The sequence below is a fragment of the Triplophysa rosa genome, linkage group LG12, assembly GCF_024868665.1.
Source record: "Triplophysa rosa linkage group LG12, Trosa_1v2, whole genome shotgun sequence".
Taxonomy (NCBI): Eukaryota; Metazoa; Chordata; class Actinopteri; order Cypriniformes; family Nemacheilidae; genus Triplophysa; species Triplophysa rosa.
Window position 1 is genome coordinate 23,429,956 of NC_079901.1, and position 20,520 is coordinate 23,450,475.

Below are 20,520 nucleotides of genomic sequence, written 5' to 3' on the forward strand. Positions count from 1 at the left end.
CGACTCCTGCCGTTGCTGTCGGGGGAGAACCTCCTGGTCTTCGACGACCTGAAGAGGGCCATCCTCCAGAGGGTCGGCCGTAGCCCAGAGGAGCATCGTCAGCGATTCCGGATGCTGGGGCTGGGCGAAAGCGGCCGTCCCTTCGGGATGGCCCACCAGCTCCGGGATTCCTGCCGCAAATGGCTGCTGGCTGGGAACGGTGACGTCGAGGACATCATCGACCGCGTGGTGCTGGAGCAGTTCATCGCTCGGCTTCCCAAGAGAACGGCCGAGTGGGTCCAGTGCCACCGCCCGACGTCTCTGGACTCAGCCATCCAGCTTGCGGAAGACCAGATGGTGGTGTGCCCCGGGGTTGGCTAACCCCTACCGGCTGTCTCTCTCTCCTCTCAGGAGGCTGTTCCTCTCTCTCCCTCTTCTTTCTCTCCCTCTCCTCGTCCTGTCCCTGCTCCTAGGTCCCGTCCCCCCGGTCCACCATGAGTGCCGCCTCGACGACGGTTTCCCCAGCCCGGGGACTACACGAGCGGGTATCGTGCTCCGCCCCGGGGATTCCAGGACGGCCATGGGTCCACTCTCTCTCCGCGCCCTTCTCATGCTCCACTTCCCGCCACTCGGGTGGCGGAGACGCCTGGGCCGGCCTGTTGGCGGTGCGGAGACCCGGGCCATTGGGTCGATCGGTGCCCAGTGATGGAAATCGGGACGATGGTCCGGGTTCCCGACACGCCGCAGGCTGCCCCCGGTCAGAACGGAGGGTACCAAATTCCTGTGAGTATAGGGGGGGTACATACCCGGCTCTGGTGGATTCCGGTTGTAACCAGACCTCCATCCACCAAAGCCTGGTTCGGCCCGGGGCATTGGATAATAGCCGCATGGTTCGGGTACGGTGTGTACACGGGGATGTGGTGAGATATCCTTTAATCCCCGTCCTTATTCAATTCAGGGGAAAAAAGCATAGAGTTGAGGTGGCGGTTAACCCACACCTCCGACACCCGCTGATCTTGGGAACTAATTGGCCTGCATTCGCGGAATTATTGGGGTGCTTATGTGCGGGTGTCGCTTGGGGCCCAGAGGCACAGGGAGGCGGCGCGCTCGTGCAGGTAGGAGAGGCGATTACAGGGGAAGCGAGCGGATCCGAGGGGCGAATCCTCTCGGAACGCCATGACTTTCCCCTGGAACAATCCCGGGACGAGTCACTCCAGTTCGCCTGGGAACAGGTTCGCTATGTGGACGGTCAACCTCTCCAACCTGCCCGACCGCGCTCCTATCCTTATTTTGCAGTTATAAAAGATCGGTTGTATCGAGTGACCCAAGACGCTCAAACAAAGGAAGATACAACCCAGTTGTTGGTACCACGGGTCCGCCGGGAAATGCTTTTCCAGGCGGCACATTGTAATCCTATGGCGGGGCATTTAGGACAAAACTCGACACTAAACCGCCTCATGGCCCGATTTTTTTGGCCGGGCATTCACGAGAACGTACGCAGGTGGTGCGCCTCGTGTCGTGAATGTCAGCTGGTAAACCCTCCGGCCTCCCCAAAAGCGCCATTGCGCCCTTTACCGCTAATGCAGGTCCCCTTCGATAGAATTGGTATGGACCTCATCGGGCCATTGGAGCGGTCAGCGAGAGGACATCGATTTGCATTAGTCTTAGTGGATTATGCAACCCGATATCCCGAGGCAGTGCCGCTCCACAGCATCTCCACTAAGAGTGTGGCGGAGGCACTGTTTCGCATCATCTCCCGCGTGGGGATCCCCCGGGAGATCCTCACGGATCAAGGCACGGCGTTCATGTCACGTACGATACGCGAGCTGTATGAATTATTGGGCATTAAATCGGTCCGTACCAGCGTCTTTCACCCTCAAACGGACGGGTTGGTAGAACGGTTTAATCGCACGTTGAAAACCATGATTCGTAAGTTCGTACACGAGGATGCCAAAAATTGGGATAAATGGTTAGAACCCCTCTTATTCGCTGTGCGAGAGGTCCCGCAAGCCTCCACGGGGTTTTCCCCCTTCGAGCTTCTCTTTGGACGCCAGCCCCGAGGGGTTTTGGACGTCCTGAGAGAGACTTGGGAGGACGGACCCTCCAACAGCAAGAATGAAATTCAACATGTCTTGGACCTGAGAACAAAGCTCCATACACTGGGGCGGCTATCTATGGAGAATTTGTTACAGGCCCAGGACAAACAGAGCCGGCTGTATAACAGGGGAACCAACCTCCGAAAATTTTCACCGGGAGAAAAAGTGCTTGTATTACTCCCCACCTCGAGTTCCAAATTACTAGCCAAGTGGCAAGGGCCGTTTAAGGTCACACGGCAAGTAGGAGATCTTGATTATGAAGTAATACGGTCAGATAGGAGCGGGGCACGTCAAATTTACCACCTCAATCTCCTTAAAAAATGGCAGGAGGTGGAACCCGTGATGCTGGCGACGGTAATTAGTGGGGAGGATGATCTGGGTCCAGATGCGAATATAAAACCGCAATCACTCGCTCTGGCTCCGGGGGGAGATCACCTCTCACCCTCCCAGCTCACGGACATAGCCAGGTTGCAGGCGGAATTCGCAGACGTGTTCTCGCCCCTACCGGGCCGCACAAAACTCATTCAGCACCATATCGAGACGTTTCTGGTTTTGTTTTTTTTTTTCTGTCCTTTCTTTTTTCTTTTTTTTATTAAAATGTGGTTCAGACGGAATTAGCGGCGATGCTCGAGATGGGGGTAATAGAAGAATCCAACAGTGACTGGGCGAGCCCGATAGTTTTGGTTCCCAAGTCGGACGGCTCGGTCAGGTTCTGTGTGCATTATCGCAAGCTGAACGCGGTGTCGAAATTCGATGCCTATCCAATGCCACGGGTCGACGAGTTACTGGATCGGCTAGGCACGGCTCGGTTTTATTCGACATTGGACTTAACTAAAGGGTACTGGCAGATCCCCCTATCGCCATTATCTAAGGAAAAAACTGCCTTCACCATGCCGTTTGGGTTACACCAATTCGTGACGCTTCCGTTCGGTTTGTTCGGAGCGCCGGCCACCTTTCAGCGCCTCATGGACCGTATCCTCCGACCCCATACGGCATATGCCGCTGCTTATCTGGATGACATCATCATTTATAGCAACGACTGGCAGCGGCATATCCAGCACTTGAGGGCGGTTTTGGGAGCGCTGAGGGCGGCCGGTCTCACGGCCAACCCGAAGAAGTGCGCGGTTGGGCGGGTGGAGGTTAGGTATCTGGGCTTCCACTTGGGACACGGGCAAGTGCGGCCCCAAATTAATAAGACCGCAGCCGTTGCGACCTGCCCGAGTCCCAAGACCAAAAAGGAGGTAAGACAGTTCCTGGGGCTGGCGGGATATTACAGACGGTTTGTGCCCAACTATTCGGACCTCACCAGCCCGCTGACTGATCTTACTAAAAAGGAGGCGCCAGATCCGGTCCAATGGTCAGAGCAGTGCCAGCGGGCGTTTTCCCAAGTGAAGGCTGCCCTGTGTGGCGGGCCGCTATTACACTCTCCTGACTTTTCTCTCCCTTTTTTGTTGCAGACTGACGCGTCGGACAGAGGGCTGGGTGCTGTCCTGGCACAGGAGGTGGGGGGTGAGGAGCGGCCAGTGCTGTACATTAGCCGCAAGCTCTCCAAGAGAGAGACTAAGTACAGCACTATTGAGAAAGAATGTTTGGCCATCAGATGGGCTGTTCTCACCCTTAGGTACTACCTCCTGGGCCGGGAATTCACCCTCTGTTCGGACCACGCTCCCCTGCAGTGGCTCCACCGCATGAAAGATACCAACGCCAGGATCACCCGTTGGTATCTGGCGCTACAGCCTTTTAAGTTCCAGGTGGTCCACAGGCCGGGGGCGCGAATGGTTGTAGCCGACTTCCTCTCCAGGAATGGGGGGGGGCTGCAGGCCGGACGGTTCCCCGGCCTGAATCAGGCGGTGGGGGTATGTGGCGAGGGGGGCGTGGTGTAGCGAGGGATGCGGCAGGAGAGAGAGCTAGGAGACGAGCGGTAAGTGAGTGGAGTAAATGCAAACAGCCAACACCTGTCTCTCGTTCCAGTAAGGGCGCGGGGAGACAATATAAACACCCGAGGATGGCACAATCGGGGGAGAGAGAGACGGACGAGACTCGGACTGCCACGTTGCCAAACCTCTCAGGAGAGAACCAAGGACTTTCTTAGACGTGAATCGTCGGAACCAGGCTGAAGGAAAAGCCGTGGATTTATGTGCTGTTTACTTTTATGTTTTGTTGTTTCACGTGGAATAAAAGTTTGTGTCAGACTCGCCAACCTCGTCCTCTTCCTTCCTTACCCTAGCGAACCCGCTACAGAGTACTATAATATACATCATATAAAATAGAAACATTGAAGGATTCAACTTTCCACCGAACAGAAAAAACCTCTCAAGCACATCTACCCTACACATAAAGGCAAAGCGCCAGGCTTGACGGGTAATCTGCACAATTAGCCATAATGAGATGTGCTACACCCCGGCCCTCAGTTTAATGCTTACAATTGACCGAATCTTGACCTCAGTGTCTGATAAAAAAGAATATTAGGCCGGCATGATTTTATCAGCGCTGCTATGATTAGTGCTGTCAGTCGGGTCGGTTAAAGAGGTCAAACTGTAAACTAGGTCTGACTTCAGAATGATGTATGGATGTGACAGGATATATGACACACAAGAGGAGGTAAAACATAAACAAAGACGGAGATGCTCACCCCTGGAGGCTGGTCTTTAGCAAAGAGGCCATAGGTGTGAAAGTTGAGGTCATGTTTGTAGGTACCGTGCTCAGTTTCACCAAAACCATAGATGTAGTTTGAGGGGAGGCGTGTGGAAATCTGAAGGAACAATTCAGAGAATGTGAAGCCTGGCAGGGCCGAGTCCCATCTGGAGAAAGAGAGATGATGAAAACATTAAAGAGGTCATTGACATCGTTGACACAAAACTGAATCTAACGCGTCAAATTTTAAATCAATCGACAAGAGGAAAACTTTTTAAAAGTGCACCATCAGCATGACCCAAGAGGTGTATTTGTTCATAACAACTTAAACTCTTTAAAACACAAAGCTCGCTTTTTTACTTTCTATGATGGATGAATGAATAAAACTTAGACAATAAACAGCTACATTTCTATCAAATAAATATGGACATTATTTTATTGTCATAGTCACCCTGTTGCATATGCTGGTTAGGTAGGTTTTGAACCATGGTAGCTGGTTTAAACTGGTCCTGAGCTGGTTTAAGATGGTCCTAAACCAGTTCATGACCATCTTAAACCAGCACATGACCAGTTTAAACCAGCACATGACCAGCATAAACCAGCACATGACCAGCATAAACCAGCACATGACCAGTTTAAACCAGCTCATGACCAGCTTAAACCAGCTCATGACCAGCATAAACCAGCACATGACCATCTTAAACCAGCACATGACCATCATGACCAGCTTAAACCAGCTCATGACCAGTTTAAACCAGCACATGACCATCTTAAACCAGCACATGACCAGCTTAAACCAGCACATGACCATCTTAAACCAGCACATGACCAGCTTAAACCAGCACATGACCATTTTAAACCATCTTAAACCAGCTCATGACCAGTTTAAACCAGCACAAACCAGTTACCATGCTTCATAACCTACCTAACCAGCATACAGTATGCTGTTTTTTCGACAGGGCAATCCATCCCTATTGCATTATTATTGTTCAAAAAGCACATTTACTAAACCCTGGTTTCCAAATTAATTCAGGTGTTTACTCACATAGTTTCATTTGTGCTTTTTCTGATCACCTGGATGCCAAATGGCAGGTCACCACTGATTTGGACCCTATAAAGTCTCTTGGCTTCATTGGTCTCTGGTGTGCTTGGTAGCGTGAGGGGCACAGGTACCTCGAAGCGTTTATTGACCGGATCAAAGATCTAGAAGAGTTGGAAAGTCCCTTTAGTTCTTATCTAACATCTCACCTTCATTCCTTCAGATGATGTGAACAAAGGTATACTCACCTAGACTCACTTTCAATCTTAAATTCAATCTTAGTCACTCCCGAATGCAATCTCAAAATGAGTTTTAGTTTTAAGAAATAAACTGAAGCCTAACCTTCCATCGCAGGCTGTGGCCGCTCAGGTACGTGATTTCTACTCGGAGTTTGTTGATGTCTGGAGATGAAGATCGTGAACTGGGAAAATCGTTAATGCGGTCAAGATCTAATGTCCAGCCGCTTGACGTGTCAACCAGGTTGCTGGCCTTGTAGCCGTAGGCTGCTGGATAAAAGCACCAAGGTTCTTTGGGAATATCTGAAGGCTATACGGAGAGATGTTGCAGATAAATGATATGACCATTTGAAAGCGAAACGTCACAGCAAAAATAAATCTGCAGGACATCGGTCAGTATAGATGTAGATCAAACGCTCTCTTTGACCACAACTGAACGCAGTTTCTCAATCTCTCTATCTGACCTTCCAGATGCACCCGCGTTGTTTGCAGTTGGCCTCATTGCTGTCCTCCTCCGGATAGCAGTCAAAGCGCCCGGAATCTTTGACCTCCCAGGTGACGGTGTAGTTCTTCCCGAGATCCAGTTTCAGATCCCTCAGATGCATCACCTAGAACACACATTGCAAAGATTTATATCACCACAGCAGGTGTGTTCACATCACAGCCCTACCCACAGTGATGACACCTCAAATGGGCCGTTTAAAGGATGCGAATGACAAACATGACTAACGCCGCTGTGTTTCTCGAAGTCTCTTTGTATTCCGCGGTGGACGCCCCATCATTCAAAGTGTCTGACTTTAATGCGGCGCGCGTGGTTAAAGACCAAGGTCCGCATGTCCTGTTGTCATTCCGAGACCTTGAGTTCTGGAAGGAAGCGGCACCCTTCATCATAACCTGATGTGAGTGTGTATACGTGTGTGTGCTTGTAGGAGTCCTGACAAATTTGATCACGGGGCTTTAAGCATCCCTGGACGCTCCCATACAACAACAACGTCGCTCTTGGTACACAAGTGGATTTTTCTTGTTGAAGTTTCATTTTATGGGCATGGTTTGGAAGTCTGGAGCAACGTTCATATTACATTGGTTTTATATTATTATTTCAGTTCACATGTACTCCAAATGTGAGATGAATTAATTAGGGAAAACATTCACATTCATGTGTAAATGTAAAAAAATATTACTTGATAAAACTGATATTTTTTTCAATTCATAATGATAAAACGATCACCTCTTTGACTGGATCATAGTGAATCTGGGACTCGGTCAGAACAGTCGAAGTGCTTCCCTCCGTCACGAGCACGGCAGCGGGTGAGCCACTGATTCCCATCACAGTGATGTTCTCAAACTGCAGATTGTTTGGATCCGTGTAGCCGTCGTGGAAAACGTTTATTGACAGAACGCCCTAAACCAGCATAAAGATTAAACATCCTAAATATTGCTAGGGCAGAAAATGTTACTGAAAAAATCAAATCAAAAGGTGGACGTACATTAACCACAGAAAACCGGCAGTGAATGTATGAGCCGGATGAAACAGTATCTAAAAGGAAAACAAGACAACATGTGGGATTTTTTGGCACGCAAACTTACATTTTGGTTTTCTGTGATGTTTAGTGGACATTAAAAAGGATTTTCAGCTGAAATTCTGCACACTAATTTTATTTGAGAAAACAAAACAAAAACTTTTAATTATTGGCCCCCAAAAATACCTCTGGATTCTCCATCATCCCAAAAAAGTTCTCCTGATGCTCTGCTGTTCTCATCGAGTGCGATGATCAGTCCCATGGGATGAAGACGACTGAGGGAACACACACACACACTTTTATTACATGAATTCACAACTTTTTAGCAGAAAATAAAGTACCTTTAAACAGAATATGTGATGTGTGTGTGTGCGTGCGTGCGTGCGTGTGTGTGTGTGTGTGTGTGCTATCACTACTTTAAATGCAAGAACACCCCAAAAAGATATCAGGATGCAAAAAAATATGCAAACGCCACCATCTTAATTTTTTAAGATGTGATACTACCAATGTGAGCATGGCCATGATTCGTGGTCTTTAGTACCATGATTCTGGTATTGATCGATTACTGGTGGCATTTACATGGTACATAAAGATATTTTTTACATTTCATATACTAAAAGTTACAATGGTGATCATCATTGTACACATACTGCATAAGACGATATAAGCAGCTGTTGTTAAATGTCAGCAGATCAGCTGGTATTAACTATAATATGTAGCGAGCGAGGATGTCTATCAGTATTTCAGTAGTCACCTGTAGGTGGTTGTGACGTCTGGTCGTTGCACGGGCAGAATGGCTCCGCCTCTCAGGTGTAAACCCAGTTTATCAGCGGGCAGGTACATGTCAACAAGCTGCTTGCGTTCTGTGATCTTTGTTTCCTAAAACGCAAAACATAATATGTTCATACTAGTAAACATAGCTTCTTTATTATTCAGTATTCTTTATTACGAAGCCTAACACGCTGTTAGAGTAAAGCTTGCACCAATACAATTATTTTTGATTACAGTAAAAAAAAAACTCGTACAAAAATTACAGTATATTTTTCGTATGGGAGATCACTGCCTTACGAATCTCTCTCTCTCTTGCACGCATGCACACGCGCGCGCGCGCACACACACAGTGTAAATAATTCAGTCCGGATAGATCCAATCAGATTCCATGAGTCCTTTTTCCATCAAACAGCATCTGCTGGGATCACTCAAGACCTTCTTTGCCAATTACAGCTACTGTAATCGACTAGTTCTGAGACTCACAACACATGGATGCATGGGAGCCACTGATCACAGATCAGTTAATCTGGCACTGACAGGACTCTAGACGGACCTAAACATAAACCACCCGAGGAACATAGGCCAACATTCTCCAGCCTTGGTTTTAATAAAGAATAACACATTTGACTAAATTCCTGAATGCAGTTAATGAGATAGACGCGATCACCCTTACGTGTTTGTTTACTGTGTCCAAAAAACTAATACTGGATGGTCTTACCGTCTCAAAATCGTACCAGATGGCATCTGGGATATAAGCTCTCACTCTGTCAACACCCTGAAATGTAAAGAAAAGAGCAGAAAATAGGCTTTGTTAAAGATGTAAATGCATATCTGTGCTATCTTTAAACGTTGTAAGAAATCATGACAGACATTATTCGAATGAAGTACTAATGAGTGTCATTCATTAAACTAATGGGCAGGCCATCAAGGGCCGTGATTCTGGAGCTGATATTTCAGTAGCTTACAGTAGAGAGAGAGAGAGAGAGAGAGAGAGAGAGAGACATTGAGGGAAAAATTGTGGAGAGAAAATAAAAGAATCCAACAGGAAGAGAAACATCAAACAAAAAAAGAGATGATTCGTCCTTTGCTTGAGGTCAGAAACTCAGAAACATGTTAGATGATGTCACTCAAATGTGACATTCATATCAACCTTTAAAAGCAACCGACACCAAACAGCTGTGACTGACCTTCATTAATAGTATTGATACAGCAAATATAATCCTAAAATCTTATTTTGCATCGTCAGTATTGAGAAACAGCAAGTATCACTTTTGACCAATCTGTTGTTTTTCTAAGAATTCTAAAGCATCTTGACTCCCGCAGCAGTGACTTCCAGGGTTCAGCGATGAGCAATAACATCTGGACGTTCAGAAATACAAAGAACATAAATGTTGAGAAGTTCAAGGTTCTGCCAGTCACACGTCGGGTGTCGTTCAACACACCAGTTTCATCTTACATTCTTTCCAGAAGGTCTAATGATCATCATAATCTTTCACGTGACTCACGCACGAAGGGTTTGCATCACACAGAGCTATCTAAAGAATTGAACAACCCCAGCGTTTCTCATGACGTGCATGCATCATCATTCTCCAAACAGACTTTTTCTGTGTCCTCGCAGGAAACACTTTGAACAGCAAGAGCTTTCTCGGTCATATTCTTGATAAAACGCAAGAAGCCACATTAGAGCGTTCAAACGATTCATCACCCGTTTTCACATGACCGCAATCTATATTCAGTTCTCATTTCTTCATAATGAGGTCAATGATCTCATTAGAAAGCGAGAAAAAAGAGATGAAAATGAGTGGAAAAAAGGACAAAGTACCATCGTTGTCTCATTTGTCCCAGATGAGGTCATCGCTATTGGCGTGCAGAAAGCTTCCTGTGGTGTCGACACTATGTATGTGTGTGTGTGTGTGTGTACTCACAGGGTCCAGCACAGGTGTGATGAGCAGGTGGGCTCCCCACAGGAACTGGCGGTCCACTGTCCAGGTCGCACTGTCCGAGAAGAACCTACACAAGAGGAAACATGTTGTTTGTCATGTGACAAATACGTTGCAGTTAAATTCCAGGATGCTGAGTGGTCAGTATCAGTAGCCGTGCGACATACATTTGAAACACCTGTTCACCAGGTGACAAATCATTTTAATTATTTCCTGAATTTAAGACAAATGTATGGCACAAGGTATAATAAAAAAGCACCCTTCCAAAAGACCTTCTTAGAGATTGTTTGCACTTGTTTTATACATTAGCAATCTTATGCATCAAGTCCATGAAAACATGACCAATGGCTGTTTGTTGAATCTGAAATCGGTGTGCAACACCAGCAAACGGTTTCAAACTCACTCGTGCATCACGGGCCGCACTACGGTCCCTCCGTTGACATGGGCGTCGAAGAAGAGCGTGTAGAGGTAAGGCAGGAGGGAGTATCTGATGTTCAGGTAATGTTTGGAGGTCTTCACCAGGAGTGAGTCAGCGCCGTATGATGCAGGATCCTGAGGCTGTTACAGGCACATGGATAACATGAGAGAACTGAAGTGTGTGAAATGCATTTTACTGTGTGGATACTGATAATACGTTCATCGTGGCAAAGACCCATCGGTCGCGCAGACAGCCGTGGAATGATTACTCTCCGACTAAAAGGTCAAATCTTATTCATCTAATTTCACCGAGAATATCATTTTCCATTCATCCTCATTTGCCCCCTCAAACTCTCGCTCCAGAGGTCTGATTGCTTCTCTCACGCCAATCTCGCAATAATGATTAGGGAAATCAATCTTCTACAAATAGCATTTAAAGAGAGAGGACACGTTTGTAATTCTAAGCACCGCCGTCGGTCCTGAAACACGTAGCGCAGATGTTTTGCGCGTTAATGTTCAATGTTTGGTGTATTAAACGGGCAGGACGTACTTTGTAATACTGGGCGTTGTGGTTGCGGCTGAAAGGGTAGAAGGCGCCGACTTGCATCCAACGTCTGCACAGTTCTTCAGGACAGTCGTCGAAGAATCCACAGATATCAGCACCAATCTGCAAAAGGAAAAAAAACGGTATTAAATTAAGTACGGAGATAAAATAGGCGAATGAGATCTCTTAACGTCTCATGGAGATTAAATGGAGATCAACTGAGGGAATTAGCTAATGTCTCTGCCTCAAAGGAAATTCATTCTGTAATCTCTTATACTGTCTGTCTCCTTTAGCATTTAAAAAACAACACTGTAAAAAACTGATAAAGTACTAGCAGAAAATTACTAGTGCGTTTTCCTTTATTTTACGGACATTTACGTTAATGCTAAAATGTAATTTGTCTCAAACTCTGGTTTTCTCAAAAGTTTTTTTTTTTCATCAAATTTGATCAATTAAAAATGTTATAATTCATTTTTAGCTTTTTTATTTACCTGATGAATTTCAATAAAACATTTTGGGATTTATACGCACAGTATATACTCTATGGCAGTAAGTATGATAACAAATATTTCCACATTTTGACACGATTATGCACTGCAACGCCACATGATTCCGGATACAGCGATAGAGGCACGTGTTTACATTGTCCGTCCTATGATAAATTCATTGAATGTGACTGTTGAGTCGGTCAGTCAATGTTAATTCAATTCAGACTAGAACACCGGTCCAAAGCGCCCATTCAATATCTCATTGCATTTCATGGAAACTCAATCAAATTTAGAGTTTGAAACCTTCCAATGTCTCTCAGTGGGACTGTTGTGTGTTTTTAAGGAAGACTACAATCAATGAAAAAGATATCTGTTTGGATGTGTGTTGTAAATGGAGGCGCTTACGTAAGGGATTCCAAACAGGTTAAACTCCAGCATGCCGGGAATGGCCCACTTAATATCATTCCAGTTGGCGGCGTTGTCGCCCAGCCAGTGCCCCGCGTATTTGCCCACCCCGGGGAAGGAGGAACGGGTGAAAACCATGGAACGGTTGTTCCCAAACACTTGTCTTGACGCCCTGGAAGCAAAATGAAAACATAGAGTTAACAAGAGCGTTGGCACAGCAATACAAGGGTAACGACATCAATGAGAGAACTCGAAAAGCGCTGTGCCAACATGGAGGGGGCCCAGAAATCCATGGAGGCGTTAAAAAACACAGTCAGGAGTTATGTGGGAGTTACGCTGAGAGCGAATCTAAGAAGGGAGAGGGTGCGTAAAAAAGAGCGAAATAAATCAATGAGGTAGAAATTACAAGATGAGTAAAGACTTCCTGCTGAAAATGAAGGAAGCAAAAAATGAGATTGAATGATGATGCTCGAGCCCTCTTGACCCCCTTTGAAGAAAACACCGTGCCATACGATAGCGCTGGCCGTACGTGAGTCACGTCTCACGCAGCTCGACTCATCACCGCTGTGAGTTTGACTCAGAACTGTCATTCTGTCCTGCTTTACATTCATCAAACTCACTGTCAGAGCGACATTAGTGCGAATTCAAAACTTTTATCATTAACTTCTCCCTTCAAGAGGAGCACGGTAACTTATGTTGCTCTTCAGAAGAAATAAAAAGCTTGTTGTGCTTACGCATCGAAACTACATTACCACAGTATGCAGAGGCCAGCCAATCATAACACAGAATTTTAACCTACAGAATTCTTAAAGGTACAGTAGCAAAAACAAGAGTGCTTACTGTTCGGTGGCCAGGACCATGGAGTATCCATAGAGACTGTGGACATCATAGTGGTTCCCCCATTTTTGCTTAGCATCCATACACAAGGTCTTACTGTACAGGACTTCATCAAGAATACCTTTACAGTTAACGAGAAAACAAACGTTAGCTAATGTGCAAATACGAGCTGAAGAAATGTTGTCGTCGATGTGTTTAGGACTCACGTGGGGTGTACGGAGGGTAGTTAAGGTTGTTATCAGCGCAACCTTTGTTGGATCCCTTCACAAAACTGGCAATCTCATTCATGTCCTTGAAAATAAAACAAGAAGTTTAGCTCTCCCAAAAGCAACCCGTATTGAGATTAGAAGACACCATCCTTGAATAAAGCAGTGAAAGTAAAAGCGACTTTATTTTCTTTAACTGGAATTGAATAGATTAGATTGTGGAGCAGCACTGGGGCTTGACTGGACTGTGAGTTTGCAGTGGATTGTGGGGGATTTACTCTGGCGGAACACAGTGAGCACAAACGTCTGAAGAGGTTTTTTGACCGGAATGTGGAAGCTAAAGAACAAGTTCACCCTTGAGAGCATCTCTGTGTATCCCAATTACATTAGGAAATCTATTAACAATAGCCTGAACAGAGAAACGTTGTTGTTTCAAAGGCAGAGCAATGTATTATTATTTTAATAAGCTTGTACAAACTTTTTCTTGGAATAACATGCACTGAATCAATAAAACCAAGTAAATATTATCGATTCACATATAATGTTGACAATAAATCTACATTTTCTTCATCAGATTGAATCTAACCCTAGAAGTGATCCTCTGTATCTTGATTTATAGGTATCCATACACTGACCTATAAGGTATTGATGTGGGAAGACTCCAATATTTCACGTGACCTTTTTTAACTTTACGTTCATGTAAATGATTAGGTTCAATATTGGTCACGTGCAGATTACTTACAATCCAAAGAGCATCATGCTTGACCTCCTTGTGGAACCGCGCTATTTCATCAACCCACCAATCAATGCAGGCCTGGTTAGTGTAGTCGGGAAACACGGTTTCACCTGGCCACACCTGAGAGAATAGAATAGAAAGTTTGAGAGGAGAGAAGTCAAAAATACAGAATAAGAATGAATGTTCTCTCAGTCATCCACAGTCAATTTATTTTCCAGAGCTTTCACAAAATGTCCCTATAGAAATGTTATGAATTCATGCGGCTTTTGAGTATCTGCCTAGGCTATAGCCATTCACGCCTTTAAAAACTCATTTTCTCAATTGATGTTATGTTATGTAAATTTCAGTTTAATATTTTTAGTAGAATTTTCACTCTCGATTATAAATAACGCAGAATAGTTTACATCGGAAAATAATTACTTAAAATGTGACCTGTACATTAAACAGGTCACAGAACAAACGTGTCTTTTATTTGTCTGTTTTGAAGCTCCTGGCATTTCCACTATTTTCTCTTGTGCTTGAGTCGCACGTAAGCATGATATTAAACTAATGCAAAATCAATGCAAACATTGACCTGAAATAAATCCATAAAAAAGCAATTAGCATCCGGCTGTGTCTAATCGGCTTTATAATCATTAGTCACATTATTGCCATGTGATAGTATGTGTCTTATTGCCCTGCGGAGTGAAATAATCTCATAAACTCAAGGTTACAGATGGAAACATAATGGCAACGATCGATCACATGGCCGGTTAGAAAGCTCATGACAAACTTCATGTCAACTTATTCGATGTGCTTTATATTTCGTGATTATATCTTGTCTTCCCACTCATCACATTCAATTCGAGTTTTTTAGTACACTGTAAATAATGTAGAGCTGCCCTAAAGTTTTAACTACAATCAAATTGAAGTTTTCAATGTTCAATTTTTAATCTTGAATTGCTGTAATTTATTAAAAAGAGCTGAAATTACTTACATTATTTTTGCTTGATAAAGTAATGTAAAAACATTCATTACCTTAAAAGCATATTCATTACATTTGTAATTTATTCAGCACATCATCTATGAGAAAAAAATTAAGAGACTTTTTTTGTTTTTCTGAATATACTATGTTTAAGTAAAATGATCTTTTTTTCTGACAACGTTTCTCCCAAATTCCAAATGCAAATATTATTTTTTATTCGCAGACAACTGAAACATGACAAACTAGTCAAAACAACAAAACAATTGAAAATCTTGAATACTGCAATGAAAAGTTCATATTGATGTTTAACAATACAATAAAGCCTACTCATGTTTTTACATGAATTTTAGGATCAGTTCAAAAATGAATATAGGAATAAGTCAACTTTTATGCGTCTTCAACATGCTGGTTGGGTAACTTTGTCATTTCTGAGGTTTGTTTTTGTTTAAATTCAACAGACATTGGACCAAAATTCAAACAATACATGCCGAAATGATGATTAAAGACAAAACCGGATTGATCTCTTTTTTTTTTTTTTCGCAAAAAGTCAACGTTATGCCATGATAATGTGAGAAGAATTCCATTATACCGTAACAGCTGGAAGAACTCTTGGAAGAACTTACCTCACCCACCAGGGGTGTTACACCATCTGCTTCAGTGACCCAAACTTTAGCTTCATTCCCCCTGATGAGAGTTTCATACGGCCCATTCACCCGTGGACTTGTGGCCACAGCAGGGTCCTATGACAAAGAATGTGTTTCACTCAACTAGATACAAACCAAGGAGTCAAATGTTTAAAAATTGTCCCAACGTCATATAAAACATCCCAGCAAAACTGGCTCACCAGTATAATGATGTACTTTTGTCCCTTCTCATGCATGTAGTCGGCAAATTGAGGAAGCTCTTTAAACTTCACAGTGTCATAGGTAAAAATCTTTTTTTCTTCCATGTAGTCAATATCGGTATACTGGACATCCTGAAACACAAAACAGGTGCGCATAAGTGTAAGACCCTCCACATGGTTTAACAGTATGAGATCTTGGTTTTCATTCAGGTGTCCTGGGTTTGACTCCTGCTCTCTAATGGCTTTATTCTAATCTCATTCCATTTATCCTGTAGCTGTAAAATGACAGTAAACAGCTGAAATGTTGATTTCATCTAAACACCTACTTTAGAATCAGCAACTGATGGTGGTTAAGGCCTGTTTAGCAAGCTAGCATCGTAGCGGCTCCGTTGTCTGTTCTGAATTTTCTGGAAGGCTTGACTTCCATCAGCCATAAGCAGATGGTGAGATTCTCCTGCCAGTAATTTGCTAATGCTAATCAGATGGAGATGCAATATCCTGACATGCTAATGCCCTTTTTGTTCAAATTACATCAAACGTCGAGCTCCGATGCCTCTTTCGGCAATTAAAGCCCCACCATCAGGCGCTAAACTTTTCAAACTGCGTATATAGGTGAAGTTAACATATTTGGAGTGATTCTTCATGAATTAGTCTTTGTTCTGTGCTTTTGATGTATCGGGTGTAACCATGTTGTGTAGAACAAAGAAATGAAGCTCTTTTAGTTCCTGGCACTTACATATGGCAGGCCGACCTGTCGGTTCCTCTCTACGGTTCTTTTCACCTCCTCCAGGCTTCCGTAGTCCCAGCGAGAGAGCTGGAAGCCCAGGGACCAGTATGGAGGGATGAAGGGTCTGCCAATCAGCTGGAGACACATAAAATACTGTTGGACACACTGAACATCACAGAAATCCCTCAGGCTAACTTAAAGGCTTCATTTAGATGATTTAACTTCAGTGATTAAATACTAACTCATGTTGACATGAATGAACTGTTGGTCCTGGAATGTAAAACATATCTTCAAAATAACTTTTATATCCGGGTGTATATTTTAAGATGATCAGAAACAATATTCTGCTTCTTACAAAGTCACTTAAAAATAAATAAACATTTAAATGTCGCACAAAATATTTATTAGGTTTAAATATTTTATTGAAACATAGTAGCAGGCAAAGCAGTAAACTAGCATTGCTATGTAGAATCGGTTGACAGGTACAACTGTCAATTATCATTATAATACAACAATGTTTGAGTATACATTTTTCATCTCTAAATTCAAATTTTTTTAAATAATTTGAAATATTGAAAGAAAGCCATTCTAGGGCAAGAATGTCTAATAATCCATAAAATGTGAATAAATGTCAAATTCAAATGTATCACATTATATGGGATTTATTCCATACATATAATTTCCAACTTCTTAAATTCTTATAATTTTCCGTGACAGATAAATCATAGTAAAATATACAAAAACAAATCACTAAAATAGGTTTACACTCTGAAATGTTTCATAGCAACAATTTTAGCAGGAAACTATTGATCAGATTCAGTAGTCTCACAAGAATTCCACTTGTAATATTATGTCTTTACAAATTTAAGTAAATATCAGACAGTATTACAGAATGCCGTATAAATGCAACAATAAAGTTTATTATGTTTTAGCAGGAGAATTCTGAACACGGTCTATTAAAACTGGCTTTATAAAAGCATACGTCTGTAAATGTGAATTTTCTGGTACTGTGCAGAGAGGTCAGTGAGGTACATATCGAGGGTCATGAAAGTTTACAGAGTATTTAACCCCTGTTGAAAGAAACAGCATATGCTGGGTTGGGTATGTTTTGATGCTGGTTTGTGCTGGTTTAAGCTGGTCACATGCTGGTTTAAGATGGTCATGTGCTGGTCCAAGCTGGTCATGTGCTAGGGCCGGTTGCATAAACTGCTTAGACTAGTCTTAGAAGTTAGTCATCTGATTTTTTTCTTCAAGACTGGTCATAACTTCTTCAAGCCAGTTACATACAAAGGTAGACTGGTATAATTGAAATGTGTAAAGAAAGACTGATTAGTCCAAACTAATTGATAGTCAGTGAGACTAGTGGTTAAGACACAGTAGGTTTGTTCGACTTAATGCGGTGCTGCGCAGATCGATCGAAATCTGACTTGAAGCAGTGCTGGCCGGTTAGAAATTTTGTCCGACTTGAACCGGCGCAGATGCCACGTGACCTTCACGCGTGGCATCAAAGTACCGCGAGAGCATTTTGAGAACAGCCGGCTTGCATCTCAGGAGCGGCTGCACCAGGCTGTGATGACGACACAGCTTTACATGATTGGCTAGACAACGATCACATGCGTTTCGGGTTTATTATAACATCCTCAGTTCAACTAATACTTATTAATGCATGTTTTTAAAACAGCTAAAACTCTGTTCGTACAAATATAATAAACATGTTATTTTGTGTTGTTTAATAAAATAAAAATGAAATGAAATGAATACAGACTCCGTTGGTAATTTAATAATATATGCTTATCGGTATAAATACGTGTTTATACTGCAAAATACATCTCTTCTAATATCTTCAATTGTTGCGTATACCGAGCTGCAGCGGACACATTTGTAAACGACTTTACTTGGACCCATTGTGCGAGCTGTCTCTTTAATACCGCTTGGGTTATATACATGTTGCTGCTGATTGGGCTGACATTCTTGACACGCCCACCAAACAAGAGAAAACGCATCTCAAACCCTGTTGCACACCGTTTCCAGGAAACACGTCGTTCAACCCGGAAACTGTTGCAAAATGTTGCGCACCGGTTTGAGCTTGAACATGCCCCAGATAAGGACCAACATGACCATCTTAAACCAGCATTTGACCATCTTAAACAAGTGCAAACCAGCATCAAAACATACCTTACCCAGCTGTTCTTTTCAACAGGGACACTCTTGTGTACATCTGAATGTCATTGCATTGGATTACAAAATATCAAAGCAAGTGGCATCTGCTAACAAATGTTGTTTAAGTTTTAACTCTGAACCAACTTCACTCGTCTGAGACGAAATTGCATTCGCTTTTTCCTAACGGGTGTCAATATGATGTTTAGTGTGTGTCACACTAATACATTTTAAAGTGTGTCTCAAGTGTCCAAATACCTTTGGGGCCGCTGTATGCACTTCACTCTTTTCTACACCACAAAGCAGAATATGCATAAACATAAACATACGTTTTTTTTACTTGTGATAGAAGTAAAAGGATCTCTAGGGAAAAACCCCACTGCACACTTGTAGGAACATGTGCGTCCGCCCGGACTCACCTCCAACATGAAACGGCCATTTCCATCACTCAAGCGTCTCTAACGTTTCTTTTTATATTGGGAATCAACGCTCACCTTCGTGAACTCGTCCACGACTGCCTCTGGTGTGTCTCCAACAAGGATGTAAAAGTCCAAAACCCCTCCGATGGTGCGGAAGGTCACGGCTGGAGCGGGCTGCAGCGTTACCTCTGTCACAGACATGGACAGACAGGCATGCAGTAAACAACATAAATTGCTTTAATTCCCTAACCTTTAACAAAAGCAGCCTTGCCAAATACACACACACAGCACGGGCTACACAGACATCACAAATCATATTATAAAAGATTATGACTTCAGCCTACGGCAAGTCTCATGTTTGTGACCAGCAATGCGCAAAAATGCCAACAAAATGGCATAACAAGCTACTCAAGAGCGACTGGTGGGGTTTTTTACCCATAGCATTGCTGTTCATGAGGAAAACGCCTAAAGATTTTCCACTCTCATCTTCCAAACATGTGAAGTAGGGGTAGTGGCCATAGAGGTTGTGTGTGCCCTGAGAAAAGAAACGGGAGGAGAACATTTCAACCGCTTAATGAGACACTTTCAGACATTTATTACAAAAAGACAACACAAACATGAACTTTGGCCAAGCGTACATAAAAAGTGATCTCGCAGGTGCTGAGATGGTGAAAATATTGAAGACTTTGCGTGTGCTTAGAGTAAATGTTCTACAGTGTTGCAAAATTCTAAGACCACATAGACAATCTCTCATTTTCTTTGCTTTTTCACATTTTGTAAACTGGGAATAAAATTAAGGTTTAAAGGGATAGTTCACCCAAAATTGAAAATTCTGTCATCGTTTACTTAGCGTCTTGTCAACTAAAACTGTATGACTTTCTTTTTTTTTCCGCAGAACACTAAAGAAGATATTTTGAAAAATGTTGGTGGCCGAACAATGGCGGTATTCATTTCTAGTGTATGGACACAAAACCAATGCAAGTCAATGGGTACCGCCATTGTTCGGTTACCAACATTCTTCAAAATATCTCCGTTTGTGTCCTGCGGATGAAAAACTGTCATACAGGTTTGAAGGGTCAGTTCACCCAAAAATGAAAATTCTGTCTTTGTTTACTCACCCTCAGGTTGTTTTAAACCTGTATAAATGTCTGTGTATGAACACAGACAAAGATATTTGGAAGAATGTTGGCAATTTTCAGTTCTGGGACATCATCCGCTACACAGTAGTAATATTGTTTTTTTTTTTGGTTCTGTTGAACACAAAATTAGATATTTTGAAGAATTTAGGAAAACAAACAGTTCTGGGGCATCTTTGAGTACCATTTAATTTTTCCTACTATGGTGGTCAGTGATGAACCTGAAAGTTCCTAAAATTATTTCAAATATCGTTCTCTAGAATGAAGTAATTCATACAGGTATAAAATTACATGAGGGTAAGTAAAAGATGACATAATTTTCATTTTTAGGTGAACTATCCCTCTAAAATGACAAGAGAGTGAATAAATGATGACAGTTTTTTGGGGGGTGAACTATCCCTTTAAGGATTTCTAAGAAAAGGTTA

The 20,520-nt window shown here is 43.1% G+C and overlaps 1 protein-coding gene across 1 annotated transcript in view; it reads right to left on the reverse strand.

Annotated features, from left to right (window-relative positions):
• Positions 1 to 20,520, reverse strand: part of si (sucrase-isomaltase (alpha-glucosidase)) — a 37,183-nt gene that overhangs the window by 9,194 nt on the left and 7,469 nt on the right. The window contains exons 8-30 of the mRNA XM_057347657.1: positions 19,395 to 19,494; positions 19,035 to 19,147; positions 16,393 to 16,518; positions 15,657 to 15,788; positions 15,436 to 15,552; positions 13,855 to 13,968; positions 13,113 to 13,197; positions 12,910 to 13,027; positions 12,070 to 12,241; positions 11,183 to 11,299; positions 10,619 to 10,773; positions 10,201 to 10,285; positions 8,994 to 9,050; positions 8,259 to 8,383; positions 7,691 to 7,779; positions 7,472 to 7,521; positions 7,213 to 7,386; positions 6,449 to 6,592; positions 6,091 to 6,294; positions 5,755 to 5,912; positions 4,708 to 4,876; positions 473 to 760; positions 31 to 300 (exon numbers count right to left, since the gene is read on the reverse strand). Of these exons, the coding sequence (XP_057203640.1) occupies positions 31 to 300; positions 473 to 760; positions 4,708 to 4,876; positions 5,755 to 5,912; positions 6,091 to 6,294; positions 6,449 to 6,592; positions 7,213 to 7,386; positions 7,472 to 7,521; positions 7,691 to 7,779; positions 8,259 to 8,383; positions 8,994 to 9,050; positions 10,201 to 10,285; positions 10,619 to 10,773; positions 11,183 to 11,299; positions 12,070 to 12,241; positions 12,910 to 13,027; positions 13,113 to 13,197; positions 13,855 to 13,968; positions 15,436 to 15,552; positions 15,657 to 15,788; positions 16,393 to 16,518; positions 19,035 to 19,147; positions 19,395 to 19,494 (3,162 nt within the window). The remainder of the gene's footprint in view (positions 1 to 30; positions 301 to 472; positions 761 to 4,707; positions 4,877 to 5,754; positions 5,913 to 6,090; positions 6,295 to 6,448; positions 6,593 to 7,212; positions 7,387 to 7,471; positions 7,522 to 7,690; positions 7,780 to 8,258; positions 8,384 to 8,993; positions 9,051 to 10,200; positions 10,286 to 10,618; positions 10,774 to 11,182; positions 11,300 to 12,069; positions 12,242 to 12,909; positions 13,028 to 13,112; positions 13,198 to 13,854; positions 13,969 to 15,435; positions 15,553 to 15,656; positions 15,789 to 16,392; positions 16,519 to 19,034; positions 19,148 to 19,394; positions 19,495 to 20,520) is intronic.